The sequence below is a fragment of the Pleurodeles waltl genome, chromosome 9 (assembly GCF_031143425.1).
Source record: "Pleurodeles waltl isolate 20211129_DDA chromosome 9, aPleWal1.hap1.20221129, whole genome shotgun sequence".
In the NCBI taxonomy this organism is placed as follows: Eukaryota; Metazoa; Chordata; class Amphibia; order Caudata; family Salamandridae; genus Pleurodeles; species Pleurodeles waltl.
Window position 1 is genome coordinate 478,545,171 of NC_090448.1, and position 22,809 is coordinate 478,567,979.

General features: G+C 46.8%; 1 protein-coding gene across 1 annotated transcript in view; it reads left to right on the plus strand.

Moving 5' to 3' along the window:
* ADSS1 (adenylosuccinate synthase 1) overlaps nucleotides 1-22,809 on the plus strand; it is a 438,091-nt gene that overhangs the window by 374,071 nt on the left and 41,211 nt on the right. The window contains exon 10 of the mRNA XM_069207315.1: nucleotides 17,606-17,730. Coding sequence (XP_069063416.1) covers nucleotides 17,606-17,730 — 125 coding nt within the window. The remainder of the gene's footprint in view (nucleotides 1-17,605; nucleotides 17,731-22,809) is intronic.

The window sequence follows — 22,809 nt, forward strand, 5'->3', positions numbered from 1 at the left end:
CAACCACTGCACCTGTCACCTACAGCCTGAGCTGAAGTGGGTCCCTGGTGTCAACGACCACCCCCAGCTCTCTTGAGCTCGAGTCAACTGTGATTTCACTCCTCTGGACTCCATGACAATGCCTGCAGCCTCAGACCACAGGACTCGTCAACTGCCTCAACTGTGAGTTCTTCAGGACGCAGAAACCCGATGCCAAAGGACACCCCTATATCCATCACCCCTGGGCCTTGGAGAAGAGACCCAAAGTTGCACCTACATCCCCAAGCACCACACATTTGTTATCTACCTGCTGGTTTTCCCTGACTGGCCTCCTAGCCAGAGCCTGCAGCTTATTTCCACTCAGATCAATACCCCTTGAAACACACTGGGCAGCTGACGATGTACTATACCTTTGCACCCGGCTGCACCAGTGCTGCACGAAGTGACCTGTTGGTGTGGTCCTGATCCTTGCGCAGTACTTACCTTAAGTCTCAGAGATTGGTCTCGTAAGTCATCATAAAGTACATGTTTGCTGAACTTGTTTTCCTTTTATATGTTAATATTGAAGAACTCAAAAATTACACTGCGCCCACTTTTGAAAGTGAAAAGTATTTATGCTTAAAAACGTAATTACCTTGTAACGAAGTTCTTGGTTTCAAACTATATATAAAAGAAATGTTATTTTTCTAAATTAGCCTTGGATTTATTCTTTGAGTGTGGGACTCATTTATTGCCTCTGTAAGTACAACAAATGCTTAGCATTACCCTCTGATAAGCTTTCCCACACTACTGCAAAATAGAGCATTAGTACTATCTACTTTTGCCTTTGCAAACCAATTGGGGAGCCACTGGACTCTCTGCATGGTGTACATCTTTTTAGTGCACCATATAGACAACCTCCTTCCTACATCCCTGACAACACATTTCCTCATCTACAAGAGGCTCAGAACGTGGTACCCAATTAGTTAGTAGGTTTCTATTTTTTTGATTGTGTGTTTGTGCCTTAAATGGCCTTACACTAGCTGTCCCTACCGAGAATTTTGTTTAAATACTTTGTGTCAGTACACATAGCTGTGTTTGCCTTTGGGCAACCATATTTGAGATACCAGCCGACACAGGCACCCAGCTGATTATTTCATAGCCGCTTGATGGTACCTCGGACAAAATACTTGAGAACTGGGAGCAGGGTAATCTTTTTAACAGCACTAAAAGCATGACATTTGTTGCACTTATGCCTCCATTTGGACCACCATTCATCCTATTTCAAAAAGGTTTAAAAGCATGACCGTCACGCAATAGGAAGAGTATGTGTGGCTAATATGTTATATGCTCTTCTTTATCACCATACATCTTTCATGTTTAAGGACATTTAGGACTTTGTAAAATATATCCAAGTATGGTCTGTAGATGGCAAAACATGCTGTTGATGCAGTTGGCCAGAGGGAGGCAAGTCAATTCTTTAAACATATGTCTGTGGACCATGAGGTGTGCACTTTGTCCTTAACATTTCGAAGTATAGAACCACGATTCTTCCCTTGATGTAAGTCTCATTAACCTTGTATACAAATTCTGAATTGAATCATATTTGGAGACTTGAATGGCATATCGCTGAAGCTTCCGTTAGTCATTTATCAAAAACATTTAGCTAAAGTAAAAAATGTATTAGTGGGAAATTCAGGAGTGGACCTACCAAGATTCTGCAACACTGCAAAGTCACGCGAAGTGGTGCAAAATCTTGGAAGAGTATTTACTTTCGAGCACAAAAGGTATTTTGCAAGGGAAAGGTATCTTTGTCTCAGCATAAATAGCCACTTTGCATCACGAGGCCATTACATAGGTGTAACTTGCGCAGGTCATTGTAAGAACCCATAATTTTTAATGCAGACATGATCTCTTAACCCACAAACTTTGGTTGCTGCAATGCATTGCACAAAAAATTAATACATTTTCCCCTTATTCATTTTTAGAGAGTGAGATGAGCAAGGGTGAGAATATGTTCTGCAGGGAGGCACAAGGTAGGCATAAGCTGAGGGTAGACCGAATAATGAGCCAAACGTTCAAGTACAGTAAGTAGTGAGTAGATATCTGAGTGACTCCTGAATCTGTGTAACCTTTGATGAGGTGTACAAGGCAAAATAGTTGATCCTAATTGAGAAATGGGCATCCATAATAAAAACCAAGAAGACAACTGATTCATTGGACTTCACTGAGAATGGGGCAAAAGAAAAGAAGTTCTTCAGCAGTAAGAACTTCTTCTTGTCTTCTGCCCCATTTGCATTGTGTAATCAGAATGATCAGTGGGCTTCTCCATCTTTATGATGATAATCCTATTCAGGCCCAACAATTCAATGATTGTTTTCAGGGACTATTAATAGATTTTCAGTTGTTCCTGGACCCTCATCTTATTCTACTTGCTAAGAGCATTTAGAGGTCTTAGGTGAACATGTTGTGGAACCAAATGAGCTGTCAGTGAAAAGGTACTGAGGGGGAGTGGGCCTTAGATTCATAGCCTAATGTCCTTGGTCTGCCAGACCTGCATTAGCGGTCGGACCACTGCTGCTATGGCTGTCCGACCACCACATTACGTCCATGGTGGTCCTACCACTAGGGGACTGCGGTCTCCGCCGGGATCAGTGATCCCAACGGGCTGACAGCGGGTGCAGGTTGCAATTAACCAGAGCCCTGCTGATTACAACCTGGTTCTCCGCAAGCCTTTTCATGGCAGTTTCATTGCAATGAGAAGGCTGGCGGACAACAAGTGCAGGGGGGTACAGTAGGCTCTTGCACTGCCTATGCCTGTGGCATCAACATTGCAGGGGTCCCCCTGCCCAGAAACTTTGTAATGCGCACTGTCTGTTGGGTGCCAGTGCCCCCTGCAGGGGTTTCCGCCCGTCAGCTCAGTGGAAAAGTCATAATGGGGCTGACGGGAAGGTTGCTACTATAGTGGTAGCCACCATCTCAGTAGTTTAGCAGATGGGTGTTGGCTTCCACCGAACCCGTAATCAGAGACTTAGATTGTGGAATTCTAATGGGAGGGGTGGGAATGACAATGGGATCCATGGGCTGAATTTTAGGAATGTGGCGCTGCATCCAATGCAGCAACACTTTTCTTGCGCCCCTTAGCACCCTCTTACCACCACCATGTGTGTGCCGTATTTAATATACGGCGCACCATGGTGCAGTGTAGTGGCAATAGTGTCAAAATGTTTGACGCTATTGATTTACTGTAGAGGATTAGCCCCAAAATGTTGGTGCTTATCCTGCAGAGTACAAAGGTGCCTTTTGATAACAATGGTATGCCCCCTCTTAACCCCTGCTCTGTGCAGGCATTAAAAATAGCCGTAAAAAATGGCACAGTGGAGTCTCTTAGGTTCACAGGGGTACGCCCCCCTTACATACATTATGTCTGGCGCAAGCATAATGTGAAGCAAGGGGTTACAAGGTAAATATGGTGCTGCAAATTTGCCCTCATTGGGCCGCATTAGCATCATAAAAAATGACGCTAATGTGGCGCAAGGGGGCGCTAGGCCCTCTTAAATCTGGGCCCATGTATGATGGATATGTATGCGACGTGTGCTGGAATTGTCTCGAAGAGAGTTTTTTAATCAGCTTTTGGAATTTGAATTTGGAAGAGTTGGCAACATTGATTCATTTGTGGATGGGGGCATGGCTAGATATGGAAGGGTGTTTATTTCATACCTGTACTTGCCTTAGGTCCTTTTTAAAGAAAGCATGGTATATGGCCTTGTTAGAAATGGTGTCTTTGGTTAGCAGTCAGGTTACACCCTGTCCAACCAAGGACCCTCACTCTAGTCAGGGTAAGTCACACACAATCCAAATTATCCTGTGCTCACCCTCTGGTAGCTTGGCACTGAGCAGTCAGGCTTAACTTAGAAGGCAATGTGTAAAGTATTTGTGCAATGAATCATACAATAACAAAATATAGCCCCACAAAAATACACCACACAGTGTTTAGATATATAATATTTATCTGGATAAATGCATGTCAAAACGATCAAGGATGTAATAAGTAAATGTTGAAAAGTGACATAAAGGGGGTCATTCTGACTTCGGCGGGTGGCGGAGGCCGCACGCCAAAGTTCCCCCGACAGAATACCGCAGCGTGGTCAAAAGACCGCCGCGGTAATTCTGAGTTTACCGCTGGGCCGGTGGGCGACCGCCAGAAGGCCGCCCGCCCAGCGGGAAACCCCCTTCCACGAGGATGCCTTCTCCGAATGGAGCCGGCGGAGTGGAAAGGGTGCGACGGGTGCAGTTGCACCCGTCGCGATTTTCAGTGTCTGCTATGCAGACACTGAAAATCTTTGTGGGGCCCTGTTAGGGGGCCCCTGGAGTGCCCATGCCATTGGCATGAGCACTGCAGGGGCCCCCAGGGGCCCCACGACACCCGTTCCCGCCAGCAAGGTTCTGGCGGTCAAAACCGCCAGAACCAGGCTGGCGGGAAGGGGGTCGGAATCCCCATGGCGGCGCTGCCTGCAGCGCCACCATGGAGGATTCCTCAGGCCAGGGGAAAACCAGCGGGAAACCGCCGGTTTCCCTTTTCTGACCGCAGCTTTACCGCCGCGGTCAGAATTGGCCTGGATGCACCGCCAGCCTGTTGGCGGTGCATCCGCGGTCCCCGGCCCTGGCGGTCTATGACCGCCAGGGTCGGAATGACCCCCAAAGTGTCTTAAGTTTTTTAGAAGCAAAAAAAAGTCTCTTTCAAGCACAAAATACCTGGTTCACGTGAAAAATCTCCGCAAAGAGCCGCAGAGGAGGAGATGAGTGGAAACAAAGGGGTGTGCGTCGATTTCTCGGTCCATACACAGTGATGCGTCATTTAGTTTTTATGCAGGGACAGCTCTGCGTTGATTTCTGGCACTCAGTCGTGGATCCTCTTCGGGTTGCGGGGTTTTCAGACACCCCAGGGACGATGCGTAGATTTACTGTTCCGGCAGGACGAAGTCACAGGAGCTGCGTCGATTCAGTGGGCGTTGCGTCAAATTTTCTACTGCATGGCAGGCGTTGCGTCAATTCCTCTCTGGAAGTCGGGCTGCGTCGTTCCGGTTCACCTGTGCGTCATTCCGGTGGGCCGCGCGTCAAATTTCCAGTCACTACGCTGGCGCTGCATCGATCTTCTCATTGTGAAGTCGGGCTGCATTGTTCCACATCGGTGAGCGGTGCAGGCTGTGGGTCGTTTCTGGGAGACTGTGCGTCAACTTTCACTGCACAAGCAGTCCTTCTTGTAGAGATGAAGTCTTTTTGGTCCTGAGACTTCAGGGAACAGGAGGCAAGCTCTATCCAAGCCCTTGGAGAGCACTTCTTCACCCCAGCCAGAGAGCAGCAAGACAGCAGGGCAACAGCAAAGCAGCAGTCCATCACAGAAAGCAGTCAGGTGAGTCCTTTGGACAGCCAAGCAGTTCTTCTCGGCTGGATGCAGGTTCTGGTTCCGGTTTTCTTCTCCAGGAAGTGTCTGAGCTGGTAGGGGCAGAGGCCTTGTTTATATCCCCAAATGTTCCTTTGAAGTGGGGAAGACTTCAAAGAGTGGCTTAGAAGTGCAACAGGTCCCCTTTCAGTTCAATCCTGTCTGCTAGGGTCCCAGTAGGAGGTGTGGCAGTCCTTTGTGTGAGAGCAGGCCCTCCACCCTCCCAGCCCAGGAAGACCCATTCAAAATGCAGATGTATGCAAGTGAGGCTGAGTATCCTGTGTTTGGGGTGTGTCTGAGTGAATCCACAAGGAGCTGTCAACTAAACCCAGCCAGACCTGGATTGTAAGGCACAGAAAGATTTAAGTGCAGAGAAATGCTCACTTTCTAAAAGTGGCATTTTTAAAATAGTAATATTAAATACAACTTTACCAGTCAGCAGGATTTTATATCACCATTCTGGCCATACTAAATATGACCTTCCTACTCCCTTCAGATCAGCAACTACCACTCAAACAATGTATGAGGGCAGCCCCAATGTTAGCCTATGAAGGGAGCAGGCCTCACAGCAGTGTAAAAATGAATGTAGGAATTTTACACTACCAGGACATGTAAACTACATAGCTGCATGTCATGCTTTTTGCCTACACAGCATCCTGCCCTATGGGTTACCTAGGGCACACCTTAGGAGTGTCACATGTAGAAAAAGGGGAGTTTTAGGCTTGGCAAGTACTTTTAAATGCCAAGTCGAATTGGCAGTGAAACTGCACACACAGGCCTTGCAATGGCAGGCCTGAGACAAGGTTAATGGGCTACTTAAGTGGGTGCCACAATTAGTGCTGCAGGCCCACTAGTAGCGTTTAATCTACAGGCCCTGGGCACATATAGTGCACTATACTAGGGACTTATAAGTAAATTAAATAGTTCAATTGGGTAAGATCCAATGTTACCATTTTTAAAGGGAGATAGCACATGCTCCACTGTAAAGTCCATGCCCTGTAGGGAAATGGACCACCTCAAGAGTTTAGGATTCTCACTCCTCATCTGCATGAGCCATCTTAGGGGCCTGTGGTCTGCCTTAACCCGGAAGTGTGTCCCAAACAGGTAGGGGCTTAGCTTCTTCAGTGCCCAGACCACAGCAAATGCTTCTCTCTCAATACACTCCACCTCTGTTCTTGTAGTAATAGTCTTCTGCTAATAAAGACTTCTGTTTGGTCTGAGCCCTCCTCATTTGCCTGTGCGAGAACAGTCCCTATGCCATGCTCTGAAGCGTCTGTCTGCACAATAAATTCCTGGGAGTAGTCAGGGGTCTTGATCACGGGCCGTGCACATGGCTTCCTTCAGATAAATAAAGGCTTTCTGACAAGCCTCTGTCCAATTCACCAACCTAGGTTGCTTCTTGGAAGTGAGTTCTGTCAAGGGTGACACACTGGTACCATAGCCCTTGACAAATCTGCGGTAGTATCCAGAGAGGCCTAAAAAGGCTCTCACTTCAGTTTGTGTTCTAGATGGTTGCCAGGCCTTGATAGTTTCAATCTTGGCCTGGAGTGGCTGCACCTTGCCACTACCTACTAGGTGTCCCAAGTACACCACTGAACCCTGCCCAATCTGGCACTTACTAGCCTTGATGGTCAGGCCTGCCTGTTGCAGAGCCTTAAGCACCTCCTTGAGGTGGAGCAGGAGGCCTCCTTGCCAGCTAGGACCCCGTTAACCAACCGTTAGAAGGTAGCAGGGGCATTTTTCAACCCAAAGGGCATCACCCGGAACTGGTAATGGCCATCAGGTGTGGAAAATGCTGATCTCTCTTTAGCCCCTCAGTCAGGGCGACCTGCCAGTACCCTGATGTAAGATCAAACGTACTCAGGAACTTGGCAGCGCCTAGCCTGTCAATGAGCTCATTAGCTCGGGCGATGGCGTGAGCGTCAGTCCGTGTGACTGAGTTGAGACCCCGGTAGTCCACACAGAACTGGAGTTCTGGCTTCGCACCGGGGGCAGAAGTCTTAGGAACCAGCACCACAGGGCTGGTCCTGGGACTACTGGATTTCTCAATAACCCCTAAGGTCAACATCTTGGAGACCTCCTCCTTGATGCTGGCCTTTACCTTATCCGACAACCTGTAAATTATATTCTTCACAGGGAGAATGTCTCCCGTGTCAATATCATGGACACATAGATGGGTAAGTCCAGGAGTAAGGGAAAACACGAAAGAGAACTGCTCTAACAGCTCATAGCAGTTTCATCTCTTGTTTAGAGTCAGGGAGTCAAAGAGAATAACTCCCTTCACTGACCCATCACCTTCTTTGGCAGAGAGGAGGTCGGGGAGAGGTTCACTCTCCTCTTCCATGCCCTCATCTGTGACCAGGAGCATACTGACCTCAGACCTCTCTAAGGGCCAGATGTAGCAAACAAAAAATTTGCGACTCGCATTTTGCGAGTTGATGCGACTCGCAAAATGCGAGTCGCAAATTGGAATGCAGGCAAAAAAAAGTGCCGAAATAGCGACTCGCCCCCGGACTCGCAACGAAGTGTGCGAGTCCGCCGATTGCGAGGTCGCTTTTTGCGAGTGTGCAAAAAACGAACTCGCAATTAGCGAGTAGATGTCGCAAATTGCGATTAACTTGTAAATTGATTACAGGTGCAGCAGAACACTCCAGAAACCACTCCAGAACACTCTGGAAACACTTCCTGGCACATGATGATGACATCACAGCCAGGAAGTTTACTAATACACCTGGGAGGAGGGAGGACCACACCCTTTTATAACTGCCGAACTACACAGCAGCTGCCATGGAGGGAACACCAAGGAAGAGGAAGATGAAATTCTCTGAGAGGGAGCTGGAGGTGCTGACAGACGAATGCTGTCAGCACTATGATGACTTGTTTGGTAAATCAGCCCTCAATGTTCCTGAAGCCACCAAGAAACAGCTGTGGCAGGACATACAGGACAAGATAAATTCCCTGGGGGTGAGCCATAGGACCATAGACGACATAAAGAAAAGGTGGTATGACCTCCGCTCCCGGACCAAGGAGAGGGTGGCTGAAAGGCTCCGGAAGATGAGAGGCACAGGAGGGGGACCATCGTCTGTGCCACCACCCACACCCCTGGAAGAAAGGGTGGAGGAAACCTTGGAGCAGGAGGCAGTGTCTGGATTTGGGGACCTGGACACCTCAGAGCCCAGCACATCAACCGGTGAGTACCATGTGATATGCCTGTACCCCTATCAATGACATGCCCCCACCCACCATGTACACAGGGGCATGCACAACCAAGATAGCTCCATTTCAGGGTAGCAAATGCCAGAATGATGCAATATGGGAAATGTAGTCAAATAGGCAGTTCATAGGCAAATGTTTATTATGAAGTGTGCAATAGATAGTAGACACTGACAGTCTGTTCCCCATGTCCCACAGGTCTCCAAAAAGACACCACCACTACTCCAAGCAGCCAGCCTCTTGAAGACACCTCAGGACCCGCCAGCACCCCCACCTGCACGGTCAGCAGCATCCCTGCAGTAGCCACACCTGCTGCAACAATATCACAAGAGGCTGCCCCAGCAACAGGCAGGGATGAGACAGGTGAAAGCACAGGGCAGCCACCACTGCGCAGGCGTCGCAGGTCCATTACATCAGGGCTGCAGTCTGCATCCGGGCTACTTCCTCCCAGCACCAGTGAGGCACATCTGCTGCATGGTCAGCGCCTACAAAATCGAATTTTAGGGAGGATTAGTGGTGTGCTGCACCGCTTCGTGCGCAATAACCATGCCAGCATGCAGCACCTGAACTCAAGGATGGACATGATCTGCAATAACACTGGGGACCTTGCCCTTGCCATGAGGGAACTGGCGGGAGGACTACTGGCCCAGGCCAAGGGTGGGCGGCGCAGGGACCGTCAGCTCCTGTACAGACTGGACCGGATGGCCACATCCATCGGCAGGCTCGCCATGAACACCACAGGCCTGTCGAGGAGGACAGTTGGGCTGCAGGTGGAAATGGGCCATTTTGCTGGGGATGTGGCAAGGGGCCTGGGACGTCTGACCCACATCATAGACATGATGGAGACACGGAATATGTCGAGGGGCACAGGGGAAACACCCCAGGACAGTGAGGAGGGCTCGACAGTGAGCAGTGTCTCTGTCACTGACAGCAGGGTGCTCAGGAGTAGCAGGCAGAGCACCACGGAAGCACCAGGGAGCAGCCAGGCTGGCAGGAGGGGCAGAAGGTCTTAGAGATCACCCTGGACCATAAGAAGTGGCACATGACGTCAATGTGCCACATGCCTGGTTTGCATTTTCATGCCCATGGACATTCAGTACTTGTAAATAGTTTCATTAATGCACTAATAAAACAGTTATTTTTGTTCCACTTAACAAATGGAGTTTTTGGTCAATAGGTGAGTATGGTTGGAGTTGACACGTACCTTCCAAAATATTGTGTGGCGATGTGTTCCCGTCTCAGTCTGCCTTGATTAGCTATACTCCTATTCCCATGATGGCGATGTGGTTGTTCTTGCTCTTCATCATCAGGATCTGGGTCTGCGGGGGTGAGAGGTAGCCCACGTCGGGTGGCTATGTTGTGGAGGATGGCGCATGCAACCACAATTTTGAATGCGGTAATGGGGGTATATTGGAGGCCACCTCCACTGCAGTGGAGGCATCTGAATCTTGCTTTCAGGAGTCCGAAGGTGCGCTCTATGAGGTTCCTGGTCCTCTTATGTGCATTGTTGTATTGCCTCTCTGAATCATTGCTGGGTGATAAAAACGGAGTCATTATCCAAGGCCTAAGAGCATATGCACTGTCACCTGTTGGGCACAAAAAGAACACTGTTAGGAAGTCCTGATTGTCGTGCACAGTGACCTGTGTGTATGTCTGCAAGTGTCTGTAGCTCTACCTAGGAGGTAACCGTCTCCGAATTCCCCACGTTCCAGGCGTTGATGTATCCCACTATGCCTAAACATGTATGAGTCATGGGTACTGCCTGGAAACTTAGCTACAATGTCCGTGATGACATAATGGGCGTCACAAACAACCTGAATATTGAGTGAGTGGGTACACTTTCTGTTGCGGAAAAGGTGTTCCAGATTTGCAGGGGGGCATATTTGAATGTGTGTCCCATCTACACACCCTATGACATGGGGAAAGTGGGCAATGCGGTAAAAGTCCAGCTTGGTGCTGTTCATTTCTGCCTCATTCCTTGGTAGGTATATGAAGTGAGACATGTGTGTGAGCAAGGCATCTAGGAAGGCCCTGAGGAAACTTGACACTGCACTTTGGGATACCCCACCTGCCACAGCAATGACCCCCTGATAGCTCCCTGAGGCCAAGAGGTGCAGTGAGCATAGCACTTGCACATGCGTAGGGATGGCGCAGCCACGCAGGGTCTGGTGTTCTAGCTGTGGTTTGAGTAAATCAATTAATTCTAGGATGGCTGCGCTGCTAAGGCGGTATTTATCGTATATCTCATCCTCAGTTTGCTGAAAAAGAGTCTGCCTTGTTCTATATATCTTCTCCTGTCGGTGGCCCCTCCTCCTCCTCTGCTGGGCTGCGTGGACTCTCCTTCTCACTGCTATCAGGTATATCTCCGCCATCTAGGTGAACCCAGGTGCCTTCTGGGGCTCCTTTTATACTTTGGTAATGGTTACCTCCTGCTCTGAGTTAGTGGTAAATGGGACGTGCAAACTGGGCTTTTTGCGACTAGTCGCAATTTGCGAGTTGCAATTGCATAAGGTTTGCGACTCGCAAATTGCGACTTGCTATTTGCGGGTCGCAAAATGGGGTCGCAACTGATGCGACTCGCAAACGGGTCCCATCGCTTTTTGCAAGTCGGAAATGGGCTTTTTGCATCCCATTTCCGATTTTGCACTGTCGCAAATAGCGAATCGGCCCATTTGCGACTCGCAAAACTTTGCTACATCTGGCCCTAAGTGAGGTCTGAGTCTGTTGTGATGGAGGACCCTTAGGGGGTACCTAAGGGTCTTGAGGTCCACTAAGTAAGTGGCCTCTCCCTTACGCTCCTTAATCTCAAATGGGCCAGACCAGCAGTCCTGGAGAGCCCATACTCTACTGGCTCAATCACCCAAACCTTGTCTCCAGGTGAGAACTCAACCAGAGTAGTCTTCTGGTCATACTACTCCTTCGTCACCTCTTAGCTGGCCTCAAGGTTACTTCTGGCCTGCTTCCAGAAGCGTTGGGTTTGGTTGGGGAGGGCCAGCATGTAGCTGACCACATCCTGGGGAGGTTTCTTGGGAGCTTTCTCCCAGCCCTCTTTAACTATGCTCAGTGGTCCCCTGACAGGGTGACCATAGAGAAGTTCAAAGGGGCTGAACCCCACCCCTTTCTGGGGCACCTCCCTGTAAGCAAACAGCAGGCATGGTAAGAGGACGTCTCACTTATGCCTCATGGATTTGGTCAGGCCACTAATAATGCCTTTAAGGGTCTTGTTGAATCTCTCAACAAGCCCATTGGATTGAGGATGATAAGGGGTGGTAAACTGGTAGGTCACCCCACACTCATCTCACATGGACTTCGTGTATGCAGACATGAAGTTTGTGCCCCTGTAAGATACAACTTCCTTAGGGAATCCTACACGGGTAAATAGTCCCAGCAGGGTTCTAGTCACCACCGGTGCAGTCACTGTTCTCAGAGGGATTTCCTCTGGAAAGCGGGTGTCATGGTCCACCAAAACCAGGATAAACCTGTTGCCCAAGGCAGTTTTGGGGTCCAAGGGACCAACAATGTCGATTCCCACCCTTTCAAAGGGGGTGCCAACGACAGGGAGTGGGGTCAGGGGAGCTCTAAGCTTTTCCACTGTCTTCCCACTGGCCTGGCAGGTGGAGCAAGCTCTGCAGAAATTATCTGAGGATAACCTCATTTTTGGCCAATGAAAGTGGGTGACAAGCCTGTTAAAGGTCTTGTCTTGGCCCAGATGTCCTGCCAGGGGAATGTTGTGAGCCAGACCCAGTATGAAAGCCCGGTAACATTGGGGGACCACCAGCACATGTGCTGCCCCAGGGCGCTGAACCTTAGGCTCACTGTAAAGGAGATCATTCTCCCAGTAAATATGGTGAGTGCCAGAGGTGTCACCTGCTGCTTGGGCTGTGGCCTGTTGCCTCAGACCCTCAAAGGTGGGGCATTCCTTCTGCTCCTTGCAGAATTCTGCCCTGGTTGGCCCACCCTCTACTTACCAGCCAGCAAGTTCAGGCAGGTTACCCAGGTCAGCTACGTCCTCCCCAGTTGGCTCAGGGGCCTCCTCCTCCTCAGGGGCCCCATCCACCACCGTGGGAACATCTGAGGTGGGTTTCCCGCACCTCTTGCCCTTCCTCTTTGCAGCAGTCTGGGCCATTGTTCCAGGCTCCAGACACCCTTGACTCCCTTCCCGGGCAGCCTTGGACTGTGTGGTCAGGCAGACCGACTCAGGCAAACCTAACATCTCCAGGTGGGATCTGAGCTCTACTTCCTTCCAGGCAGTATGCTCAAGATCATTGCCTAACAGGCAATCTACAGGCATGGCAGGACTCACAGCTACTTTCAGAGTACCAGAGAACCCCCCCCACTCAAAGGGAACCAGAGCCACTGGTAGGTGACTCTCACGAATGTCAGCGACTATGATCTAGTGGAATGTATTAGGGACTATCTTCTCTGATTACACCAGCTGACTCTTGACAGTAGTCATACTGGCTCCTGTGTCACGCAGAGCCTCCAACCTTTGCCCATCAATGGTGACCCATCTGCCTATACTTTGAAGTATTTTCTGGCATGTAGGCTTAAGGCACCATCTCTCTCTCTCCTAGGGACACTAGGGAAACCTCTGCCTGCCCCCCAAAGCTAACTGGGACTGTCTCCCCCCGAGTGCTACACTAGCCAACCAATGTGTCTGTCCAGTAGTGGACTGTGCTCTCTTGGAACACTGGGAGTCGCCCTTAGATTGTCTAATGCTGGTAGCACTCTAAGCATTTGGGGATAAATTTACCTAATGTTCTATCAAAGTACCCTGGCTTCTTCCCAAATCTAGAAGAGGAATCGTTACCACCCCCTCCTTGGGAATTCTTTTGGGGGCCGTTTGAGAACTCCTTATCTTTACGTTTTCTCCCCCCTCTTTCTTTTGTTGGGAACCCTGACCACCTTTGTGGGTGTCCCCGCCAGATGCCTTCTTGGACACTCTTGTGATAACCCAGAGATCCACCTCCTCAGCAAGCTTCCTGGGATCAGTAAGCTTACTGTCTACCAAGTGCTGGCGCAACTCTGTAGAAGAAATACTGAGCATATGCTCTCTCAGAATCAAGTCATATAACCCTTTGTAATCATCTACTTTCACTGCCCCGCACCCATCCATTCAGTGCCTTGTTGGAGAAATCATAACAATCCAACCAGGTTTGTTTTGAAAGTTCGGTGCTGTCCCTGAACCTCTGACAGTATTTCTCAGGGGTCAGCCCAAACTTAGCCAGTAAAGCGGCTTTCATGTGTGAGTAGTCATTTCTATTCTGTGGAGCAAGTATAAGAAGTGTGTCCCTCCCCACACCTGGTACATAAAACCACATGGCCGCCCCCCAGTGCTCCTCAGAGGTCCCATGGGCACTTAGTGCAACTTCATAGGCAGCCATCCACTTGTCAATGTCATCTCCCACAACAAAACTTGGCACCACATTCTTGGGTATACGAACCTTTTTGTCCCCAACAGGTCCTGCACGTATGGTGCCATCATCACTGCTGGACTCAGACTGTCTTGCCTTGATCTCCAGCTCCTTGAGACTCAGTTCATGAGCCAATAAAAGTTTTTTCTCAGCCAAGGCTCTCTCAGCTGCAGCTTCAGCTCTTTCAGCTTCAATCTGTTTGGTTGCTCTTTCAGCCTCAGCTTGCTTGGACCCTCACTATAGTCAGGGTAAGTCACACACAATCAAAATTATTCTGTGCCCAACCACTGGTAGCTTGGCACTGAGCAGTCAGGCTTATCTTAGAAGGCAACGTGTAAAGTATTTGTGCAATAAATCATACAATAACACAATATAGCACCACAAAAATACACCACACAGTGTTTAGAAAAATATATAATATTTATCTGGATAAATGCTGGTCAGAACGATCAAAGATGCAATAAGTAAATGTAGGATTTTCACTGAAAAGTGATATAAAGTGTCTTAAGTCTTTTAGAAGCAAACAGAGTCTCTTTCAAGCACAAAGTACCTGGTTTGTGTGAAAAGTCTCTGCAAAGAGCCGCAGAGGAGGAGATGCGTGGAAACAAAGGGGTGTGCGTTGATTTCTTGGGCCGCACACAGCGATGCGTCGTTTAGTTTTCATACAGGGATGGCTGTGTGTCGATTTCCGGTGCTCGGTCATGGATCCTCTTTGTGTTGTGGGGTTTTCAGACGCCCCGGGGATGATGGGATGATTTTCTGCACTTCACAGGAGCAGCGTCGATTCGGTGGGCGCTGCGTCAAATTTTCTACCGCACGGCAGGCGCTGCGTTGATTCCTCTCTGGAAGTCGGCTTGCGTCGTTCCAGTTCGGCTGTGCGTTGTTCCGGTGGCCCGTGTGTCGAATTTCCAGTCGCTACGTTGGCGCTGCATCGATCTTCTCGTTGCGAAGTCAGGCTGCGTCATTCCGGCTCGGCGAGCAGTGACATTTTCACTGCGCTGCAGGCTGTGCGTAATTTCTGGCAGGCTGTACTTTGAATTTCGCCACACAAGGAGTCCTTCTTGTAGAGTTAAAGGGCCAGATGTAGCAATTTCTGAATTTGCGAATCTGAAATTGCGAGTCGGTGCGACTCGCAATTTCCGATTCGCAAAATCGGATGCAGTACGGTGTCTCAGACACCGACTGCGAGTCGCTATAATATTAATGAGGTGGGTCACATTTTGCGACCCCATAGCGAGTCCCTGCACTCACAGTGATGGTGGCCTGCTGAAGTCAGCAGACCTCCATGTCTGTGACTGCTTTTTAAATAAAGCAGTTTTTTATTTTTTATTTTGCTGCCCGTTTTCCTTAAAGGAAAACGAGTTGCAAAATAAAAAAAATAACGAAACCTTTTGGTTTCGGTTTTTAGGAGTAGGCAGTGGTCAATTGGACCACTGCCTGCTCTGAAAAACCCTTATTGGCAACATTCACAAAGGGGTCCCATGGGGACCCCTTCCCTTTTGCGAATGGGTTACCACCAGTGTGACACTGGTGGTAACTGCGAATTGCTTTGCGACCGCATTTGCGGTCACAAAGCAATTTAGCATAGCGATGCGAGTCGCAAATAGGAAGGGAACATCCCTTTGCATCGCAAAAGGCATTTTGCATGGTGCAAACTGCGATTTTCGCAGTTTGCACCATGCAAAATGCTTTCTACATCTGTCCCAAAGTCTTTTTGGTCCTGAGACTTCAAGGAACAGGAGGCAAGCGCTATCCAAGCCCTTGGAGAGCACTTCTTCACCCCAGCCAGAGACCAGCAAGGCAACAGCAAGGCAGCAGTCCTTCACAGAAAGCAGTCAGGTGAGTCCTTTGGGCAGCCAAGCAGTTCTTCTGGGCAGGATGCAGGTTCTGGTTCCAGTTTTCTTCTCCAGGAAGTGTCTGAGTTGGTAGGGGCAGAGGCCCTGTTTATATACCCAAATGTGCCTTTGAAGTGAGGGAGACTTCAAAGAGTGGCTTAGAAGTGCACCAGGTCCCCTTTCAGTTCAATCCTGTCTGCTAGGGTCCCAGTAGGGTGTGTGGCAGTCCTTTGTGTGAGAGCAGGCTCTCCACCCTCCCAGCCCAGGAAGACCCATTCAAAATGCAGATATATGCAAGTTAGGCTGAGTATCCTGTGTTTGGGGTGTGTCTGAGTGAATGCACAAGGAGCTGTCAACTAAACCCAGCGAGGCATGGATTGTAAGGCACAGAAAGATTTAAGTGCAGAGAAATGCTCACTTTCTAAAAGTGGCTTTTCTAAAATAGTAATATTAAATCCAACTTCACCAGTCAGCAGTATTTTATATCATCATTCTGGCCATACTAAATATGACCTTCCTACTCCTTTCAGATCAGCAGCTACCACTCAAACAATGTATGAGGGCAGCCCCAATGTTAGCCTATGAAGGGAGCAGGCCTTAGAGCAGATTAAAAACGAATTTAGGAGTTTTACACTACCAGGACATGTAAACTACATAGGTACATGTCCTGCCTTTTGCCTACACAGCACCTTGCCCTGTGGGTTACCTAGGGCATACCATAGGGGTGTCTTAAATGTAGAAAAAGGGGAGTTTTAGGCTTGGCAAGTACTTTTAAATGCCAAGTCGAATTGACAGTGAAACTGCACACACAGGCCTTGCAATGGCAGGCCTGAGACAAGGTTAAGGGGCCTCTTAAGTGGGTGGCACAATTGGTGCTGCAGGCCCACTAGTAGCATTTAATCTACAGGCCCTGGGCACACATAGTGCACTGTACTAGGGAATTTAAGTAAATTAAATAGCCCAATTGGGTAAGATCCATTGTTACCATTTTTAAAGGGAGCGAGCACATGCACTTTAGCACTGGTTAGCAGTGGTAAAGTGCGCAGAGTCTAAACACGAGCAAAAACAGTATCCAAAAAGTGGAGGGAGGCATGCAAAACGTTTGGGGTGACCACCCTACGGCTGTCAGGTCTAACAGGCCTATTTAAGGAATGCAGTTAGGTATTAGAAGACAGAACTGATTTAATAAAGATAGCACATCTACAAAAATAGTGTTTTTTAACAGGAGATTACTGTTCCTGTTAAATAATTAATGAAGTCTTCTATATGAGTAATAATAAATGACATGATGTAAATAAAATTATTAATAAAACTAGGCTTTGAATTATATTTCCGTCTATACTGCATGTAAATTTCTATGCAATATTTATCCAAACTGGTAAAGTTGAAGTCCACAAAGAAGTTACTGCAATCCTTGTTTTTTTCTCATGTTTTCCTAAGTGTGTGGGGCTGACATGTTTCTACACATAATCACACTTGAAGCTGATGACAATACATAATAGCATCAGGGACTTTGAAGTAGGCAGCAATGAAAAAATATTGCTTTGCTCTGTGCTTTATTGAATTTGATTTCATCATAGCTGCATATAAGACAAGCCATAGAACTACAGAGTCTGTCATTTTCTAGGCGGAAAATGCCCCTTTTAGGGGTTGTTTGCAACTGGTGAAATATATATTTTGGCTGTGCATGTTTAAGAATGGCCAAATGCTGAATTTGTAAATGAGTGTTTATCTTGTTGCAGGAAATTGGAGATCTCTTACAAAGTCGAGGCTATGAATGGGGAGTAACAACAGGCAGAAAGAGACGGTGTGGTTGGTTAGATCTTGTCATACTGCGATATGCTCATATGGTCAACGGATTTACTGCGTAAGCAACACATTTTTGTTCTACAAAAATATTGAAGACTGTCCAGGGAGAAATCCCACATTACATATACTAGCAAGTGCCAGGCAGGGAAAAAGACATATATAGTTATATTATGTTTAAAATATTTTATTGAATTATAATTGTCATAAAAATAAACAAAATATTTCATAATAAAAAGTAAACAATTTTAGAAAAAACAGGAAAACGTGGGAAAAGGAGAAAGTTATTGGTCTGTAATGTTAAGGGTGAAGATGAAACACTTTACAAAATTGTAAAATTAAAACATATCATTGATGTATGATTAGAATACAGTTATGTGATAAGCCACTATACATTTAACTAAAATCAGAGGATCGTATAGTAGCTCTTGGTAACAATAAGACAATTCACAAAAGCATACATTATGGTGGTTTGCTGAGCTCTTCATCATTTACATTTCACTGTAGACAATGAGAAGAAGATGTATAATTTTAGCATGGCAAAGGCACATGTAGCATGTCCCTCTTTGAAATTCCTTCTACTAACGTTGATTTTGACTAGCCAAACCTGTGATTATGACATTCACCGTCTTACTGTTATGTGAAAGATAATGTCCTCAAATCATTCCAGATTGCAGTTATTTGTTCAAAAACAAGAGCAATTAACAAAAACCTAACTCTTCATTTGATTGCCTTTGTAGACCATGTGACTCTTTTAAGTGACCAAAGAAAATGATTTGTAATAGCATGGGGAGATCAGCATTCAAACCATTATTATTTTTCACACACAGCTTAATTCATGGGCACTCAGAAATCATATTCACTTTAGTGTCTCGAAGAGCCTAACCAACATTGGCTATTTAAATAATTATTCTTTCTGTGCAGAGAAACTGACATGTAAAAAGACAGTTATGGTAAAAAGTTAAGATAGTATTAGAAGGAATTAGTGTACCTGTACCATATACCTTTGACCAAAGTCTGCTCCAAATTTATATAGTGTAAGAATCATTCATTCAGATCCCTCTAAAAGCTACTTTAACAGAATGAACAAGTGTAACCACCGCACTCCTATAGCGTATTGCTCAGATATGGTACATAGAATTCTGGAACATAGTAAATTTATAAGAAAATCATTTCGAGGTCCATTCTCGTGTTCCAATAGTTCCTTCATTCGGATTGTTGATCCACAGTATGTTCACACAAGGCCCAGCCAACACGTGTTTCGTCACACCTGTGACTTTATCAAGGCTATAGAGGTTGTGACTGAGGCAGTAACTCCCAGTGTGACGTAAGGGACGTCTCTGGGGAATGCTGTAGTGGATAGCATCAAATATAAATTCTCGTCTTCAGTAGAATCCAGAGGTATGGTGGAAAAACGAGGCAACTCACTTCACGGACAGACCCTGACCCGTGCACATTCCCGGACTTACCAAGGTCCACGCCTCCCCTTAAATATTGGGGTGTTTTACAGTTTATGCCCTGTGCTTATTTGCAAGGGTTTTTCCACCATACCTCCGGATTCTACTGACGACGCAAATTTATATTTGACGCTATCCACTACAGCATTCAAAGGAACTATTGGAACACGAGAATGGACCTTGAATGATTTTCTTATAAATTTACTATGTTCCAGAATTCTATGTACCATATCCAAGCAATACGCTATATGAGTGCGGTGGTTACACTTGTTCATGCCATGTTGTGTATTGTTATACACTATATAGTGCCTATTGGGTAGTAGGGCACTTGACCACACGCACCGATCTTCCTTGCCTTCAATAACATTTTACCACTCTGGACTTCTTTGTGGATGTGCGATTGGTACCATTTTACTACCTCCTTATGTTTTGATTCTCTACTTTAACAGTACGTTTATTCCTTTACTCATCCAAAAATCAGTGTATTGGATAGAAGAGCATACATACATCATCAGACCTCAATTATATGGACATCTAATGTAAGAGAAAAGGGAAAGAAAGAATGAGTGAAAGAAAGAAAGAAAGATAATTTTAGTATGAGGCCCTTTACACAAATGCCTTCTAATTCTAACTCATGCAGTAGTGTGTTCAACAAACTCCACCCCTTCCCATTATCCTTATTATCTTGTTTTCAAGAAAACAGATGACCATGCTCTATTTTAATAAAAAAGATTTCTATCTGAACAATTGATATTAATTACCTCCATGTTATAGAACTTGGTTCAATCCTACTTTTCTCAAAAGTCTGGACCTTTACAAACAGAAGTTACTCCCATACACAGGCAGCCATGCCTCTGTCACATCCACTGTAATTGCCAACCTTAGCTGACTGCCACATCAACAGATATTTGTCCCCTAAAAGGATTCCTACTTCAGCGCAAAAATGGCCTGTCATGGTTGAAGGTAGCCTCAAAAAGTGAGTTTCCATTTTCAGACATCATTATTATACTATCTGATTCGGTGAAATGATTTCAATATTGTTAGTGGTTGGAATCGTTTGATACCTACCAAAGATATTGATTTAAAATTTCAATAAATTAAATGTAAATTATTCCTTCAGGTGTATCGTGTTTGGTTACCTTACATTTCTACCAAGTCTCCTGGGGGGATTATTGGGTATCCCTATTGCATTACCTACTTTATGTTCCTGGCTCATATTTCACCTAAGGACACAATATGCTGTCACAATTGGTAATTCATGCCCCTCCCTTGTCAATAAGGCTTTACATAATAGATCACTGACAAATGTACAGAAGGGGGTCTCTTGATGTATTTCCCTGGGAACCCCTGCAACTCAGATGTTGGCTTATTAGGAAGGTTCTCTAAAATCTAGTTTCTAAATCTATGACCTTGTACATGTAATTTTCAACTGAAAGGTTCTGACTTTGGTTCAGATTTTTAGAATTCTTACTTTCTACTAAAACCCCTCTAGGTGTAAAACATACCCAGACATGTTAACCTCAAAACCATCTATGTTTATTAATATTTTCCATGCAAGTAATTTGTGCCACTCTTGCTTCCTGTAAAGCTCTCATAGTAGTGCCTATCAATTCCACATTAGTTATTGGATTGTCATCTATGGAAAAAGTTTCAATACTTTTAGATGTTCTATCCGTTCATACTACTCTGCTTTTAAACCTTAAACGGACTCCATGCTGATCACCTCTTTCTCCAATAGCAGAAGGGGTTGCCTTCAGCCTCCTTTCCCACTCCATGTCCTAGTGCCTCAGGGCTTTGTGGCTCTGATGTCTCTCATTTGAACAGAAGAAACCTATTGAGCAAAAGAGCTATGCATGTCTTCATTGGAAAGATTCAGTGCTTGTTTTCAGTTTTTGCGGGAGCAGTCAGGATCCTTCTGGTGATCATTTACTTTAGTCAGAGAGAATTTCTTTGTCTCTGAAGATGACCCTATTTCGACACCCTCTTGATTCCCACTGAACTTCCTTGATGTTAGCCTAGGTTGGAGTGGGCATTGGCACATAATTGTTACCAGTTAAATACTCCCCTACATATAATATCTATATTCCTCTTATTTCTGCCTGTAGATGAATATTCCCACTCTTATCAAAGACATACCTGCAAGCTCAGCAGAATCTTTGTTCACATCCTGTACCCATGGGGCCACTCCTATGATTTTGAGGACTGCTGATGAAAATTTCGAAGCTCATTCACTTCTGTAAGTCATTGTGAGGTCTCATTAAGTTCAAATTTTCATCCAAGGACCACCACCATTTTCTTCTGTCCAATTGCCTCAACGTGCACACACAGGATGTGCTCGGCAAATGGTTTCTGTTCGTGTTTCTGGATCCCCCATCTTCTATACTTGAGGTCTGAGGGGGTCATTATGATCCCTGCAGTCGGTGGAAATATGGTGGTAGTACCACCACATTCTGACATTGGCGGGTTGGCTGAAGCCAACCCGCAAATGTACCACACCGACCGCCATGGCTGTAGCAGCCTCTGGGCTGGAGATAACAATCTCCAACCAGGCGGCCACTACTGTCCCGCCGGTGGCATATGACCCTGCCTACCGCCATGGTTTTCGTGGCATTCGTAATGCCATGAAAACCATGGCAGTATGTCCTACCAGTGACAGGGAAGGAATTCCCTGTCACTGATAGTAGGCCCACCAACCCCTCTAGCACTCCCCAGACAACTCCCACCCCCCTTCCATCCACGCTCCCCCTTTTCCAGTCCTCACCCATCATACAAGCACACTCGTAGGCACATACCAAGCATTCACACACTCGCTCACACAGACATACACGCATGCATCCATTCATTCATGCACACATCTGTTCACACATCCAAACTTACACGTAGACACGCATTCACATTTCAATTCATTCACGCATTCTCACACATGCACACACACACAATCAGCACTACACACTCATTCACATGCGCGCACACACTCACACATTCATGCACACACCCCCACACACACACAACACCCCCCAGCCCATCCCCTGTCAGAAACCCAACTTACCTGAATCCAGGGGGTCTTCTGGCAGGGGACGGGCAGATGCTACCGCCAGCAGCGCGCGTCAGCAGAACACCACAAGGCTGTATTATTTTTCATAATACGGCTGGCGGCGCTCTACTGGCGTGGCGCTGCTGGTGGTAGCAGCGCCACCTTAACACCATCTGCCACCATGGCCACAGCTGGATTTCCGCCCTTCTTGTGGCGGAAATCCAGCTGTGTTCATATTATGGCGGATGGATGTTAGCCACGGCAACGTTCTTTTGGCGGCCGTCGCCGCGGCAGTAGGCGGTACTTACAGCCAAAGTTATAATGTGGGCCTGAGTGTCCTCTGAATTTACATTTGTGGGAGATCTTTTCTTCTCTTGCTACTAGATGTAACTTGACCAGTTGTATTAAGGTAATTTGGTTCCCATGGCTTTTACTTAATTTTTTTCTGTTGTGGCCTAATGACAGCGAAAAAGTTTTAAAAAGGCGCCCCCACCATAACAATTGAGTAGCCCTTTTGCTGCTTCCTGGACCTGGTTTTCTTTATTAGTGCTTTCAAACCGAACCCATCTGCCACGCAGATTGTCTTCAGATTTAAGCTTTGTACAGGGTTCATCCCTCTAGATGAGTGAGGAGAATCGTCCAGAGCTCT